Source organism: Pseudonaja textilis, chromosome 2, assembly GCF_049901715.1.
Source record: "Pseudonaja textilis isolate UNSWEBS1 chromosome 2, rPseTex1.2, whole genome shotgun sequence".
Taxonomy (NCBI): domain Eukaryota; kingdom Metazoa; phylum Chordata; class Lepidosauria; order Squamata; family Elapidae; genus Pseudonaja; species Pseudonaja textilis.
In genome coordinates, this window is record NC_141991.1 from 48392379 (window position 1) to 48408418 (window position 16040).

Below are 16040 nucleotides of genomic sequence, written 5' to 3' on the forward strand. Positions count from 1 at the left end.
ATGTGAATAAATCATGGTGGTGGAACATGTCTAACAGTCTGCACTTCCTGAGAACTCCCGTAGTTCTTCCTAAAATACAACAGGTTCATGACATAATTCTGAACAAACACAGCAATTCTTCAGTGCTCTTTTATAGACATACTGTGATCTCCTACCCATTAATAGATACTTTGAATGATGTGATTTGAGAATTTCTCTGAATGCTATGCTGGAATTAATGACTAAAACATACACTCTAATATCTTGTGTATTATTTAATCTTCTTAAAAATTAAACACACATCTTCTATAGAATCAAGAACAAAATATATGAGAATCACCATATACCTTTTCTCCTTTGATCCCAGGTGATCCTTTGGCTCCCTATTAAAATTCAGAAACATATCATAGATTATTGTTACCATGGTTGATAATAATGTAAAGCTAGAAGAAGGCACATGAAGTCTTTCAAAATCAGAACAAAAAAGAAAACAAGTAGCCAACATATCTCCTGAGAAAACAGTCAAAAGTATTTGAGATCAAATTTTAACATGTAAAAACCTTTGAACGCGAGAATTATTTAGTGTTGGAAATAAGCTGTCTCAGTATATTGCAGTCTAGTTTCTATTTTGAAATACCTCTTGAGGGAGGGATTTAATATTAAGCATATTTTTGTGTATTTAACCAAATTAGGATGTCTTCCTTTAAAATGATTATTCATGTTTATATCATAACTCTTCACAACTGAATCTTTTCATCTGACCAAAACCCACTTGGGGTATTATATTTCTACTAAGCCATTGCTGTCACACAATTATTATACTGCATATTCCAAACTACTTACATCTTCTCCAGGATCTCCAGGAATCCCCGGACTTCCAAGATTACCCTATTATAAAAATATAGAAATAATCTAGATAGGTCAACATTGAGAATGAATTAAAGACAAATATTTCTGTGAAGCTCACAGATGCTGGAGAATGAGAACTGAGGTTCCTGTCTGGAAAACAGTTTTCTTACTTTCTCTCCACGTGGACCTGGTATGCCTCGATCACCCTTGAGACCCTGCGAAGAAGAGAGATCAACCTCAATATTTGCCCTGAGAACCAGTTGCCTGGAAATGGGGGAAATAAGCATGTAAAAGAATATGAAAAGCCAACTTACTGGCTTCTCCAGAAGTTCCTCATCAAAATCACCTGGTTCACCCTACAACAGACCATGAAGAAATTTATCAATATATTAATCTCCATTCAAATGGGCATAATCTTGCTTTTCTAGAAAGTGTGCAAAATTCACAACTTTATTTAATAGAATTTAATTATTTGTCAGACATTCATAGAATATAAGTTCTTTCCAGGGAAACCTGCTAAGAGCAAGCTATTGTTTCAAATAAGACACAATAGCAAAATTTTCTTACATCATAAAATCAAATTTTCATTCAAGAGCTACTATTTTGGGGCTTCTGGAGGAAGAAATGGCAGAATGAAGGCAGAATAAATTGTGATTTATTTGATCAAGATTAAAATACATATGTTGTTATCTTTGTTAAGCCTTGCTGGACTTTTGCTGACATGTGGCCCGCCAGCTACCAGCAGAGCTGGTGACAGACTCGGATAGTGAGGAGGTTGGGGAGGAACTTGGACCAGTCTGGGAGTATGGGGAAGGCTCTGATGGATGCTCTGAATCGGAAGCAGAGATAGGACCAGGGTCCTCTGACATTTCCCAGCTGCCTACAGAGTCGGAGATAAGTGGGGAAGAATAACAGCTGCAGCTTGTTCCAGATGCGCGTATGCGCAGAGCTGTCAGGAGAGGAGAACAATTAAGCAACAGAGGCCAACAAAGAAGGAAAGACATACGTGGACGCTGAATGGCCTCTCCCTGGGGAATAAATAGAAGCAAAAGAGGAGTGGTGGTTGCAGGAGACAATTAGTTCATATTTCTTTTGGAAGATTTGCTTATCAGAGACTCCTTGCCAGGTATTTAATTTACAGCTTTGCAACTGGAAGCTCTTGGCCTGGCAACTATCCAAGGACTCATAAGGTCTGTTCTTGCAGATCTTATGAGTCCTTGGAAGGATTATTGCTGGGACTTTTCTGTGTGTGAATGCCATGAATTCACAGAAAATAAAGAGGGGACAAGGAGTCTGTTTCTTGGTTATGCTAAGCCTGGGTCAGAACACATCAGAACTGAAATGATGAGGCTTTATGAAATTGTTTATAGATAACAGATGGGAAATGAGAAGAAAAGAATACAGTATTTGTTATATTTTAAGAGGTAATAAGTTACTAAAATTGTTTATACTTGTGATGAAAGTGAGAAGTCATTTCTTTATATATTTCTTTCGTTGTCTTTAATATACTTTGTTGTTTTCTTTCTTTTCTGCCCTTTCTCTTCTTTTATAGTCTTCTACGTTTTTTTAGTTTGTACTATTATAATTATAATCATTAATAAAATTACTATAAATATCAAGAATTAATCTTTGCAGGGTGTTATAAGCCAAAATCTGGAAATTTTGAAGCAACTAAAGAATAGTTAATCGATTTTTTGTAAGTTCTTATGCCCAAATAATATTATATTATTTTTTTGTATTTATTTATATGGATTTTTAGCTTACCTTCTCACCTTTCACTCCGGGAGGCCCTACTATAGTCTATAACAATCAATTAGATTAAGAAGAAAGATTAACAGGAATAAATAAATCGTATCAAAGCAACATTTGCTATAAAGTTTTATTCTAAAAAATGAGTGCATAAATTAGATATAGCTAAGAAAAGCTAAATAGTTTCTGAGTCAATGGAAAAAGAGGGATGAATTGCTTTTTCTACTTTCTTCTGCAATTAATAATAAAGGACTGTTCTTTTAATCCTATCATTATGTTAATAATGAAAGAAATAGCAATATAATAATGAAAAAGAAATCCTAGGATGCTATCATATTTTCCATACTTCAAACAATAGCCTGAAAAACAAAGGGTGAAAATGTTGTTGTTAATAAAAATACATTCCATATACCGGTGTTTGCTCACAAAATGCAGTGGTTCTATAATCTCTCCTAAAGAATGCCAATCACTGGAAATAAAGCAACATATGTATATCTCTTCCATTCTAAAACTATTTGCATCATATTTATCCCTTTATACATTGCAACATTCACCATTAAAAAGGCTTCCAGGTTATTTATTTACTTATTGAAAAATATATTTTGTCAACATGGAAAACCTGGAACATTCTCCAATACCTTCTCTTAGTTCATGTAACCCCCTGACAAATGATGGAAAAGAACAAAAAACCTCATGGTCATTTCAGAGATTTGTTTTGATAATATGTTGTCAGTTCCCACACACTATATATTTTTTCCTCCTGAGCCTTAAGATAAAGATAGTTTTATAAAGCCCATGCTAAATGGATATTAGGCAAAGCTGACTTAGCCTTCTATCCTTCCGAGGTCACTAAAATGAGGACCCAGATTGTTGGGGGCAATAAGCTGACTCTTTAAATTGCCCAGAGAGTGCTGTAAAGTCATATATAAGTCTAAGTGCTATTGCTATTACTATCGCTAAATAATGTATTTTAGGATTAATCAAAGTAGCACACAACACAGCTAATATTAAAAATGTTTAAGAGGCCTATATTGTTTGACACAGTTACATATACAGTACGTATTAAAAGAAAAGATTAAGAAGAAATAAGATACTGATTGATGAACTTTGATTCAATTATGATGTAACTCGACTATTACAAAAAATCAGTTTTTCAAGTGCATGAAGCTTATGAAATCTGTCTTAGGAGACAACTAATAAAAATACAAATATGGAGGATAACAGCTATTATATCACCTCTATTAGCTGAGATTGTCATATTACTTTTCAGTAGCCAGTACTGGAAACATGAGTAGGAAGGTACTGTTGTACTTATCACCTGCTGGAAAATGTCCTATAAGGATTTAACTGGCCAAGCCATGCTGAAACAGAATACTAAAATTGATAGGCTTTGGTCTATTATAGAACAGGTCTTCCATTATTGTAGAGCTATTAAAACATGTTTGGTTTGAAAAACAGACTTTAATTATAGGTAGTCCATAACTCACAACCATTCATTTAGTGACCATTCGACATTACAATGGCACTGAAAAAAGGGACTTATGACTGGTTTCCACACAATCATTGCAGCATCTCCATGGTCACGTAATAAAATCTGAGCACTTGGAAAGTAGCATGTCATTTATGATGGCTGCAATGTTCTGGGGTCATGTGATCACCATTTGTAACCTTCCCAGATAGCTTCTGACAGGCAAAGTCAATGGAGGAAGCTCAATTCACTTCATGCCCGCATGATTCACTTCACTGCAATGATTCACTTAATATAGCAAAAAAGGTTGCAAAATAGGGCAATACTCACTTAACAGCTGCCTTGCGTAGCAACGGAAATTTTGGGCTCAATTGCGGTCATAAATAGAAGACTACCTGTTTTGTTTTGACAGGCCATCAGGTTTTTAAATAATTTAAAACTTAAGCAAAAAATGTATTTTTAAAAACTTACTAAACAGAGAAGGAGCAAAAAGAAACCTTGTAATCTATCCATCAAGAATAAAGAAAGGAAAGGTTGCCTCTCACCTGTCCTGGGGACCCAGCATCTCCAGGCTCCCCTTTAGGACCAGCAGGTCCTGAAGGCCCTGGAATACCCTACAAAGCAATTAACAGAAATATTTTTTCCCTTTAGGACGACAGAAGCACAGATTACGCTAGGCTGCTGCATCCCACACTGGCAATGCAATCCTATGCGCCCTTGTTTAGAGACATTTCCCATTATATTCAGATTCATTTATTTATTAAATGTACATGCTACCCTTCTCTCTATCCCCTGGGTGAGATATGAGATTATCTTTGGTGTCACTCTTGTTTTAAAAGTCAAGTTGCAAGGCTGCTTATGTCTAATGTTTTCTGCCCATCTTGTATGATCAGGCAGAGTGGATGTAGTCTTGCTCCCTTAAACAATGTACTACATTGGCACCCAGGAGCTCTGCCTTCTCTGTTGGATGCCTGCTCTTTGAAATAACATCCCCACTCCCAAGATTTGCATGCTCTTAGCCCACTGACGTTAAAAAAAATCTCTGAAAACCTAGCTCTTTTCCCAGGTCTTGGATAAGAATGGGCATCCCTGATGGTGCAGTGGTTAGAATGCAGTATTGCAGGCTAATTCTGCTGCCTGTCAGGGATTCGATCCTCGCCGGCTCAAAACTGACTCAGCCTTCCATCCTTCTGAGGTGGGTAAAATGAGGACAGAGATTGTTGGGGGCAATAGGCTGACTCTGTAAAACCACTTAGAGAGCACTGTGAAGTGATATATAAGTCTAAGTGCTAAGTGCTATTTGTCTGAGGAATTGTCTTTTTTTTCAGATGGGCATGTATTTGTATACATTTTGTATTTGTATTTTTCACTGCCTGCTTCAATATTTTATCATCTTTCGACTCTGACAGCTGCCCTAATCTGATGGAGTTGGATGGCCTCCAAACTGCTTAAGTTTCAATGGCCTCCAAACTGCTTAAGTCGAGAAGAATTGTGCAGTTTCACACAGCGACATACCATTTTCCCAGGCAGTCCAGGCTCCCCTTCTTTTCCAGATACTCCATCTCTTCCTGGTACACCTGGTTTCCCTGGCTCACCCTAGTAAATAGTTGCAGTTCATATGAACATTAAAGCCTATATTATAACATTAAAGACTGTTATTGTCAGCTGGTGCTCCATTCAAAATCCAAGAAAGAAATACTTAGACTCTTTTAATTAGAGAAAAGATATCTTTTACTGGAAGTCAAGTGGTAGCAACAAAAGAATTCTGAATCTGAGAAAATAGGCGCGTAAATCACACATATAAAGTGATGGCAATGTCCCCACCCCCAATAGTTCAAATGGTTCTTCCAATTAAAAGTTATGCATATCATCATGTGGACATCTCCAGGTGGTGATGAGGCTTCTGTCCGCTGACCTTGGCATACTTTAATAAAGGTTTGCAGCTGCGCATAGAAGAGAAAGCTAAGCAAGGAATAGAAACCTAAGCAAGAATGTACTCTCCCCACTCCCCAGTTTATACAGCTCTAGTTTGTAACACCTCCAGTTCCCTTCCCATACTTTTCCCCCCTCCTCCCCGCTGTTACTTATGACAGTCGAAAGATGCAAAGCAAAGGGAGAAAATCTTGAAGGCTGAGAGTTATAATGATAAGATATATAAGGTGAGTAGTTTTTAATATGAATGTAATCATAGCAAGAAATGTATTCTAATTATAAATATTTGCACAAGATATATGTACCCAGTTGACACACTATTTAATTGAAAGATGGATTTGTTGTAAAATAAAATCAAAAATGGTGTTGTTGTTTTTTTAAAAAAAGCCCGATTCATTAAGAAGAAACATTAATTTGATACAGGGTACGAAATGACGACCCTTGGAAAACTGAGCAATCACGAAGAAGAAGGAGCAGAAGCAACTTACCACATGTCCTGGTAACCCTGGAGGGCCCTGTGGACCCTAAAAAGCAACCCAACAAGAAATATGGATCAGCTCAGGGATTTAATAGTTCTCTTAGACTAAAGCAGAATATTTGCAACTTACCACAGGCCCAGAAGATCCCGTTGGTCCTGGGAATCCCACAATTCCTGGAGGGCCTGGCATACCCTACGAGGAAAAAAAACCCAATATCACTGTGATCAAAGTTATCAACAGGCATCCAATCAGACCTATTGTGTGGCTTTTCCATCCTAACCCTTTCCCAGAAGTTGGAAATATCAGTTGTTAGAAGGGAAACTCAGAAAATGTATCCATGCAGGTAATTCTTGACTTACGATCCTTTGTCTAACGATGGTCCAATAATATAACGGCTCAGAAAGAGTGCTGGCCATCAAAAAATGTTGCAAAATCACACCTCTGCTCAAGTGATCATGATCTGGGTGCTTGGTAACCTATTCAACTGGTTACCAAGCACCTCCCCATCATGTGATCCCCATTTGCATTCTTCTCTGCCAGTTTCCCTGCCAGTCAACGGGGCAGGAAAGATTGCAAGCTGCTGTTGCCTGCTGAGAGACCATCGTCTCACCTCTTGGAATTGGCTGAGGGAGCTGCTCTCCAAGAGGAGCTGAACACATTGGTGGAATGCAGAAATGGAGCTCAAATCCTGAACTTCCTGCAGCCTGCTAGAATTTCCCTTCCACACATGAAGCAACTGAACTCCTTCAGCAGGCAGCTCTTTCAGTCAGCCCCTAGAGATGGGAGGGAGCCGAAATTCAAGCAGAAAGGGCAGAGGCCGTGCTAAGAAGCACGGGGATGCCTAGTGCAGACTGCATGTAAGTCTCTCTTTGCTTAGAGGCTGAAAATCCTCTCTGGATTTCAGCGGAGAAGGTTTTCAACTCTTGGACACAGAAAAAGCACAGTAAAGAAAAGAGCACGGGGTGCCTCAGGGGATGTGGAAGGTTCTGGGAAGACCCAGTACAGCCTGTGTGCAAGTGTATTTGAGGCTCGGAGTTGAAAATCCTGCTTGGATTTCAGCAGGGAGGCTTTTCAGCTGTTGAGTGGAGACCCACAGGGTCTTCCCCACCTCTTCTGAGGCACCCCAGAATCCTTAACACTGAACGACCTGAAAGATCACTAATGAGTGCAGTTGGGAGTGCTGGGATTGTGTTTGTTGAGTCATGTAATGTAATCACTTAACAACTGCTTTGCTTAATTCCTGTCCTAATTGTGGTCATAAGTTGAGGACAGTCCATAATTTTTTTTATAATGGACAGATCCTCAAAATAGCAGCAGGCCACAACATTTTTGAGTTACTACAATGTGTGTTTGGGAAACCTAAAACAATACTTACTCGTGTGCTGGATCCAGGTTCTCCTACATCTCCCTGTAAATAACAAATAAAAACTGAAAATTTCACATTATTACTTGTGTTTGAGAGAAAACTTGAGTTTCGAATGTTTCAATTTCTATAGAAGATAATGGAGGTAAATCACATAGCATAACATTATAAATTCTGTGCTAAACTTTAGAAATAATATTGTTCATAGGATATCATAGGTATGTATGCTTTGTTCCCAAAGATAGGTTCCTCCAAACAAAAATACAGAACTATTCTATGTTCAAAATATTAAACCTATATGCAGCAACTAAATATTATCAACCACGTGGCATGAATTTACTTACTTACTTACTTACTTACATACATACATACATACATACATACATACATATATATATATATATATATATATAGTTTTAGCTGATATACCAAGAGAAGAACAAAATTTTCTTACAGAAATGTACTCACAGGAAAGAAGAGCTGATGTTCTGCCAAAAAGGAGGACAGAAGACAGAGATCGAAGAAAGAAGTAATGGATAGTGACTAGTGACCCAAAATGGATTCTAAGCAGCTCTGGCTGCTAAAGATTTGGTTCCAGAGTTGGTCAGGACAAAGATCCTGGAGCAGAGTTGAGGGGTATAAGGAGATTACCAAAAAGAGAAAATGGGCAGTGATGGATATGTCTTCCTCAGACAGATGGTCTTCAGGTGTTATGGACTTCTCTGATTCTGAGGCTGAAAAAGGAGACTTTAGCCTGTACCTGGAGAGTCAACAGGTTGTTAGCCACCTGAGAATAATGACTCACACTCTAACTCTAAAAAACACAGTTAGGTAAGGAGACAATGGAGATCTGTATATCTCCTGAAAGGTAAAGCCATTAACTCCTCTAATTAGACAAAGCCTCACATTCTTGCTCAATTCAGTTTGGATTGGCTATTATGGAATTCTCTAGCACCTTATCTATAAAATGTATTGGACTTCCTCTAGAATTCCACCTTCCAAACATTTCAAGCTAGTTGCTTGCAGCATTGGGATAATTTACAAGGTAAACAACCTCTCTTTAAACTCTTCAAATTTTCGCTATTTTCTCCTGATCTTTGTCTTTAGCTTGGGTATTGGTAGAAGATTTTTTAACATACAAATAAAACTCCCAATCTACTAATTGACTTGCTTTCTGCTTCTATCAGTTCAAGGCTTGCATAGGACACTAGGAGAGAATAAAGATAGGAAACTACATTTGCCAGCCTGGGATTCTAAGTGGGGAATCTTGTACCAATTGACACACACATAACAGGGTAAACTTTATAAGAAACAGGAAGCTTCACTTTATCACTAGAAAAACAACTTGATTATTACTGAACAGTCCAATGTAAATCAAACCTCACTTTACTGTTTTATTGCCACTTCTCAGAAAGGTTATAGGAAAGGGGTGGTTGTATAAATACTGTTATAAATGTCTTAGGTACATCTTGTTTGGCTTGAAATAGCAAATAGTTTAGCTATTATTACAAGGCAATTAGTTAACAGACTAGAGAGGCATTCTGACTTTTCAATGCTACTATTTTGAAGGAAGATTCCATAAGCTTTAGAACAAGGGTGTCCAATGTTGGCAACTTTAAGACTTGTGGACTTCAACTTCCAGAATTCCCTATCCAGCAATCAAATCAGGTCACATACCTTTATTCCAGGTAAGCCTTGAGTGCCAGGTGGGCCAATAGGACCCTGAAGGAAAACCAAAGACAATTATTTCCAGCAGTCAAAGCATAAGTATGATTGAGTTAATTCAAATAATGTATACAGCGTGCTAACTTGTCTTTACTGTGTTGCTGGCATTTTCTGAAAAGATAAGGTTGCTTTTAGGGTGATGGAACAAAAAAAAATGTCCCACCACCCTAAGACATGTACATTTCTATATAAATGAACTTCAATCAAAACTGTCTATTTACTGACCTGAACAAAACTTCAAAACCTCAGTTACTAAAGAACCTTAAACAAACCAACATTTTACTGCTTTAACAATCTATAATTCAGTGAACCTTTAGTGATAAGAAGACAAGCTTTATCCATTGTTTCTGCATTGATAAATTAGCCCAACAATTCTGAGACAATGGCAAGACTGGCGAAGAATTGCAGAGACAACTTATTAGAAATCATCCATTAAATGCATGCCATTCTGTCCTTGACCAAATGGGCCTGCTATCTGCTATTAAGAGCCTATTCCAACATCTTATAAGATTATCCAATACACTGGGAGACCCAAATTTTTCTATAAACTTTCTTATATCTATTCAACTAGGTGGACACTGCATTTCCTGCATCAGATGAGGAGAGCACATCTTTCTCCTCTCCTGGCCATTTTTTACAGAGGCACGACTGAGAGCATTTTAACAAACTGCATCACTGTTTGGTTTGGTGGCAGCAGTGCCTCAGATAGAAAGTCTGTACAGAGAGTGGTAAGGACAGCCGAGAAGATTATAGGAAGCTCGCTTCCAATTGTTGTGGCCCGCTGGCAACTGATAGAGCTGGCAGCAGAGTCGGACAGTAGTGAGGAGGTTGGGGAGGAACCTGGGCTGGGCCTGGAGGCTGAGGAAGATCTGGAGGAAGGCGCTGCATCAGAGGCAGAGATGGGGCCAGGGCATGCTGGCAGTCAGCAGCTGCCTTCAGACTCAGACAGCAGTGAGGTGGGGGAGCTTATGGAACTGGTTCCCAGCCTGCCCATGTGCAGAGCTAGCAGAAGACAAGAACAATTGAGAAAGCAGGGTCGACTCAGGAGTAAGGCCACACCTCGGAGATGATTGGCTTCTCCCGTAGGACATAAAAGAGGAGTGAAAGGGACGTGAACTTTTGCAGGAAGCAATTAGTTTGTTTGCTCAGAACACAAGCTTTGAAAAATCCTGTTTGACTCTGTGTCAAGTTTGGCTTTGCCCTGCATCTGGCAATTAGTTCTCTGGCCACATTCCAAGTGTGATAAGGTGGGTATTTATCAACATTCCCCTGAAAAGACTGTATGTGAAGCCTTGTGAATGAACGTAATTCACAACTGTGGAAATAAAAAAGGTTTTACCAGGATTAAGATTGTGTTCTATACTTTCTAAGGAAGCCTAAGTCAGAACACCCGTTATTCAGGATAATGCTTATAAGCGCCACGTGCTTAGAGCTCAAGCATTATTAGAGACCCCATATACCCACTTTACGGTCTATTTCTGTTGCTCCCCTCTGGGAGGAGGCTTCAAAGTATTTCTAGCAGGACTACAAGATTCTATAACAGCTTTGTTCCCTATGTCATCCATCTGGTAAATATGCAAGATTTGTTTCTCTCTCCACGTACATGTATACATCTGATCTAGATTGTGTTGTTTCTCCACGTCATATAATATATGTGGGTATATGCATAATTTTGTATTTATTTATTTTGTTATGTTTATGTAGTGTATATTGGAGGTGGAGACCCTTTGAGAGCTGTAGGCAATGAGATTTCATTTTAATGTATGCCAATTAGTGTACATTCAAAGTGACAATAAAGTTATTCTAAGTACTGTAGCGTAATACTTTTAAAAGAAAAGAACCAGGTTTACTTACAGGAGGGCCTTGTGGTCCAGGATCCCCTTGATTTCCCTGTTGAAATGAAAAGACATTATCAGTGGTAGATGTGGTACTGATACACATCTGAGTTAGCTTTCTTTTTTTTTTAGAACTGAAGGTCCATAAAACATACTTGACTTCAAATGAGATCCTTACCCATTCCATACAATCCAGATCACTGAAAAACCAAATGTTGATTATTCTAGAAATTCAAATAGTATTTACTATTAAAATCTAATTGTTACAATGTCAGCTTTTAATAATATCAGCTGATAACAGGTTTGGAATAATTATTTGAGCCTCCTTACGTCTTGTTCTGGTGAACTCATTAAGAGCAAGTTCAGAATCATTTTTATCAACTCATTTTTGCTGTGACATCTATCTTTATATAGAGAGAACATACTGTAGGAAATTATGGTACATTCATTTATGTCACAATGATTTGTATACATGACAGCAATACTTTTGCAAGATTTACTGTCCAAATGTCAGTTTTCTGGGTGAAATAGGAGGATGGAGATAGCTAGTTGAATCATTGAGTGAATATGTGACTGCCATTTCCTGGTTGCTCTATAATCCTTCAGTTTTAAATTCTAAAATAATATATCAATATTAAAATATTATGAAATAAATGTACACACACATATATTATGCTGCATTATTGCTATTATTAAACACTGGTGTGTAATTCATAATATTTTATTACTACTGGTATTATACATTCATTCCTTTCACAAAGTGATTTAAAAATATTACAAGAGCTTCATTATTGCATCTTGCCATTTGACAAACGAAAAAAGAACTTAAGTGGTTTGCTTTGGGTCCCTCTGTTGAACCCAGGTTTGGTCACCATGCCAGGGTCTCTCTCTTCCTTTAGCAAAGCTGACCATGCTAATTAGCCCTGCAATGCAACCTCGTCCTCCTAACCCCACGATTAGTAAGAAGACGCATTGTGCTAACATGCAAGGTGGGATGTGGGTGAGATACAGGAGAGGGAAAGGGGAGAGGAGCACCTACCGGTCTGCCCAGAACTCCAGGGAAACCTGGCAAGCCCTGCAAAGATCCAAGGCAAAGACCCAAAGAGTTAGTGAGACCCAGAGCAACCTCTGAAGCAAGCTTTGGACGGCCTCACAAAACGGCAAGGAGAGCAGTTCATTTCGCGCTAAAAAGAAAGCGAGTGGGCAGAGAAAGCCAACCACAGTCAAGGACTCAGGGGCTGCAGCAGCTTAGGTATAAAAGTTACTTACAGCTGGGCCAGGGGGCCCTCTAATTCCCTGTAAACCCTAGATGGAGGCAAGAACATATACAGACACATGAACCAGCTATGTAAAATACAACCACAAGGAAGCAGGATAGACTGTTGTCATCTGAAAGAACTTTCTTCGGGAGCGTCTTCTCATTGCCGTGTCCACAGCATCTCCTGGAGGAAGCTGTGCAAGCTAGCAATGGGATCCCAGAAAAATGCATGTTTAGGGTGAGGAGGTACCAACAACAGTACAACAAGGTGCTTCAGAGCAGCATGCACACAAGTTCTGCAGAATTTTCTGATTTTTATTTGTTTAATAACTGCCATTCATTATACTACACCCAACTGACTCTTTCTGAAATGATGGAAACTCAGGGTAACCAAAAGTGGTTCTTGAATGGAAGGATTTAAAGATGATTCATGAACTCTTAATTCCAATGTTATGATAGTAAGCCTAACATTTTCATTCTATAATTTATTCTATCTATCTATCTATCTATCTATCTATCTATCTATCTATCTATCTATCTATCTATCTATCTATCTATTCATCCATCCATCCATCCACCCATCTGCCTACCTACATACCTACCTACTGTATCTATCTCATGCCTTTATTATTTTTACAAATAACTCAAAGTGGCGAACATATCCAACGCAAATTCCTCCTATTGTTTTTTTTTTCTCCACCACAACCCTCTCGTGACATGGGTTGGGCTGAGAGAATGACTGGCCCAAAGTCACCAAGCCTGAACACCAGCTAAGGTGGGACTTGAGTTCCTGCTTTTTGGCCTCCTGCTTTTTATTTTTTATTTTTACCTTAACCACTACTAAACCAAACTGGCTAAAAAACAAACAGTCATACAAAAGGAAAAAAATGTCATCACAGAATAGCTGATTGATTCCAACATATTCATTTCTCTTGTTCAGATGCTTGAATATTTCTGTATATTTTGAACAATGACTCACATGTCTGTTTATAGGTGTTCTGGACATATGTAAGAAACAAGCATAATTGTAAGTGATGAGGAGTAAGCAAAACCCTTCTGCTGAGGCCTCCCTAAGCTGAATATGGTCTACCAAGGCACTGGAAAGCAAACAATACATCAGATCCAATTATGCAAGAGTTTAGTAAGAAGAGATCTAGAAATGATTTGAAAAGTCAACCCAATTTACACTTAAAACTAATTATTATTAAGAAACTTGGGAAAACTAGTTTCAAACGTGGTTCATAAATAAAATGTATCCTGGTTTCTCAGTGCTACGGAGACACTGCAGTTCCAATAAACAGAACATTCTTCATGGAGAGGCAACTTGTCTCCAGTTGTTTCTGCCCACCCAGGACCTTTCAGCAGAGTTGGTGTGCTTCAGGTCCCCTCCATTAAATACTGTTGTCTTATGGGATATAGGGAGCGTACGTTTTCTTTGGGACTTGTGGGCTGCACCTTCCTGTCACATTCTCTCATTTAGAATTCCAACAATACTCCTTTTCTTTTGCTGTCTTATCCTGAGTTTCTTTTCCCATGTACCATAAGGTTTTCTATGCCAAGGCTGAACTTTTTATACTTACCGCTTTTCCTTCTGATCCAGGAAGGCCCCTCTCTCCTGGAAGTCCCTGCAGAAAATGGAGAATAAGTAGCAGCCAACAAAGCCACAATGGTGCAATGCAATAATAACTATACACGGTAATAGAACAGGCCCATTCTGAAAGTAAGACATTCACTGTTAAAAAGCAGGATAAATTCGGATGTCAGAGTTGCTTTGTTGCAGTAGCTGTCATCATTTTGACAACGATACATCATTAATACTCACTGGAGTGCCATCCCTGCCCTTTTCACCAGCTTGACCTCTGTCCCCTTTTTGACCATCTTCACCCTGCAACCCAAGATGGCATGACATTACAAAAGGGAAATTGGCAGCTCTATGGTGTCAACTCCCCATACCACACAAGCCAGAATCATTGATTGCATTACAATGGCCAGTTTAATTTCTGCTGGTTAGTTCAGATCAACCAAAAGTAGAAAGGCTGCCAAGACCAGGAGAGCTCTGACTTTCTCCTTTGCCTTCTACAAAGGTCACTGAAAGACTGAGATCTCCTATATACTCCTTGGAAGCAAGCCTGAAAAATATAAGTGTCCTAGATTTTACTGAAAGCAATGGATTTGATGCCTTTTAACTACATATTTAGGTCCAAGGGATTTCTATTAGTATATTATCCTTTACTATAATTTCTTTCTTAGTGTTTCTTAAATGCAAAATAGCACAAAGAATAAAATAAAAACCCAGTATAATTTAAAAAATAAAACAAAAGGAGGCTATTTCCATGATGTGATTGTTTATTTATGGAATGTTTATGGTTGCCCAACTTAAGCAATTGTGAATCTGGAAGACATACAAGCAACAGGTAAACAATACTATTAACAACCATAAAATGTAATAAGTGATTGCGAATAATGTCATTATCCCTCTTCCTGTGAGTTTTGCCACAAAAACCCAACTCTTCCTTGGCTCCTTCATCAATATCTTGACATAACCATTTCATAGCATTTTAAATGTTTCAGACAGAAATGAAGCCAATACATAGTTTCTAGTCTGATTAGAGAAAATTGGTCTGTAATTATAAATAAACAGACAAAACCTCCCACAAAATTTTCAGTCTCAGCTCCAAAAGAAATGTAGTATAATGCAAACCAATAGCAAAAGATTCTTGCAGAAAATTCATGGTCACTAATAGAAATGGTAATACAATCAAGGGAGATCAGTAATCTTAGTGGACAAAGCTATCTCATTCTTACTGCACCATTGCTCTGATGGTGAAAAATGAGAGCTCTGCAAATCATTGAATGAGATAGTGTGGAGGTTAGGCAGGTTAGTCAGATATAGCACAGTTAATTCAAGGACAATAGTTAATACATAGCAATTGTTAACTGGGAACAAGGAAAGCAAAGCACTGGGAAGATTGGTAGGTGGCTTAGTGAACAGGCCATGCGAAGAAGAAAGAGAAAAAAGGACAAGTTGCACCAGCCTTGCCATAACACCCTGGCTGAAACCTGGTGGAAGCCAGCTATTTGGGTTTCAAATAGGCTGAACTTCTGAGCCACAGCATGTGTGTTTTTATTCACCTTTGGGAATAAAAGACCCCTTGAGGCTGCTGAATTATTCGTTAAGACAATGAAAGAGACAGAGATAAAATAATATTAAAGCACATCAAACACTTGCAGGAAAGAAGAATTCCCTCTCACAAGTGGAGGCACAGAACAGACACAAGGACAGCTGGAGAAGAGCAGAGAGGAGAAACTTACTACATTCAGACCTTATCGCCTCTGGAGCCCTTTGCACCATCTTCTCCTGGGTCTCCCTGTGCAAGAATAAAAAAGGGAATGATTACCTCCA

At 38.5% G+C, this 16040-nt stretch overlaps 1 protein-coding gene across 1 annotated transcript in view; it reads right to left on the reverse strand.

The window, feature by feature from the left end:
* The window catches only part of COL7A1 (collagen type VII alpha 1 chain), a 127679-nt gene that overhangs the window by 25266 nt on the left and 86373 nt on the right, over positions 1–16040 (reverse strand). Inside the window, exons 80-95 of the mRNA XM_087923796.1 lie at positions 15961–16005; positions 14460–14522; positions 14218–14262; positions 12649–12684; positions 11399–11434; positions 9497–9541; positions 7832–7864; positions 6586–6648; positions 6466–6501; positions 5561–5641; positions 4591–4659; positions 2593–2628; positions 1143–1184; positions 999–1043; positions 823–867; positions 327–362 (exon numbers count right to left, since the gene is read on the reverse strand). Of these exons, the coding sequence (XP_087779922.1) occupies positions 327–362; positions 823–867; positions 999–1043; positions 1143–1184; positions 2593–2628; positions 4591–4659; positions 5561–5641; positions 6466–6501; positions 6586–6648; positions 7832–7864; positions 9497–9541; positions 11399–11434; positions 12649–12684; positions 14218–14262; positions 14460–14522; positions 15961–16005 (756 nt within the window). The remainder of the gene's footprint in view (positions 1–326; positions 363–822; positions 868–998; positions 1044–1142; positions 1185–2592; positions 2629–4590; positions 4660–5560; positions 5642–6465; positions 6502–6585; positions 6649–7831; positions 7865–9496; positions 9542–11398; positions 11435–12648; positions 12685–14217; positions 14263–14459; positions 14523–15960; positions 16006–16040) is intronic.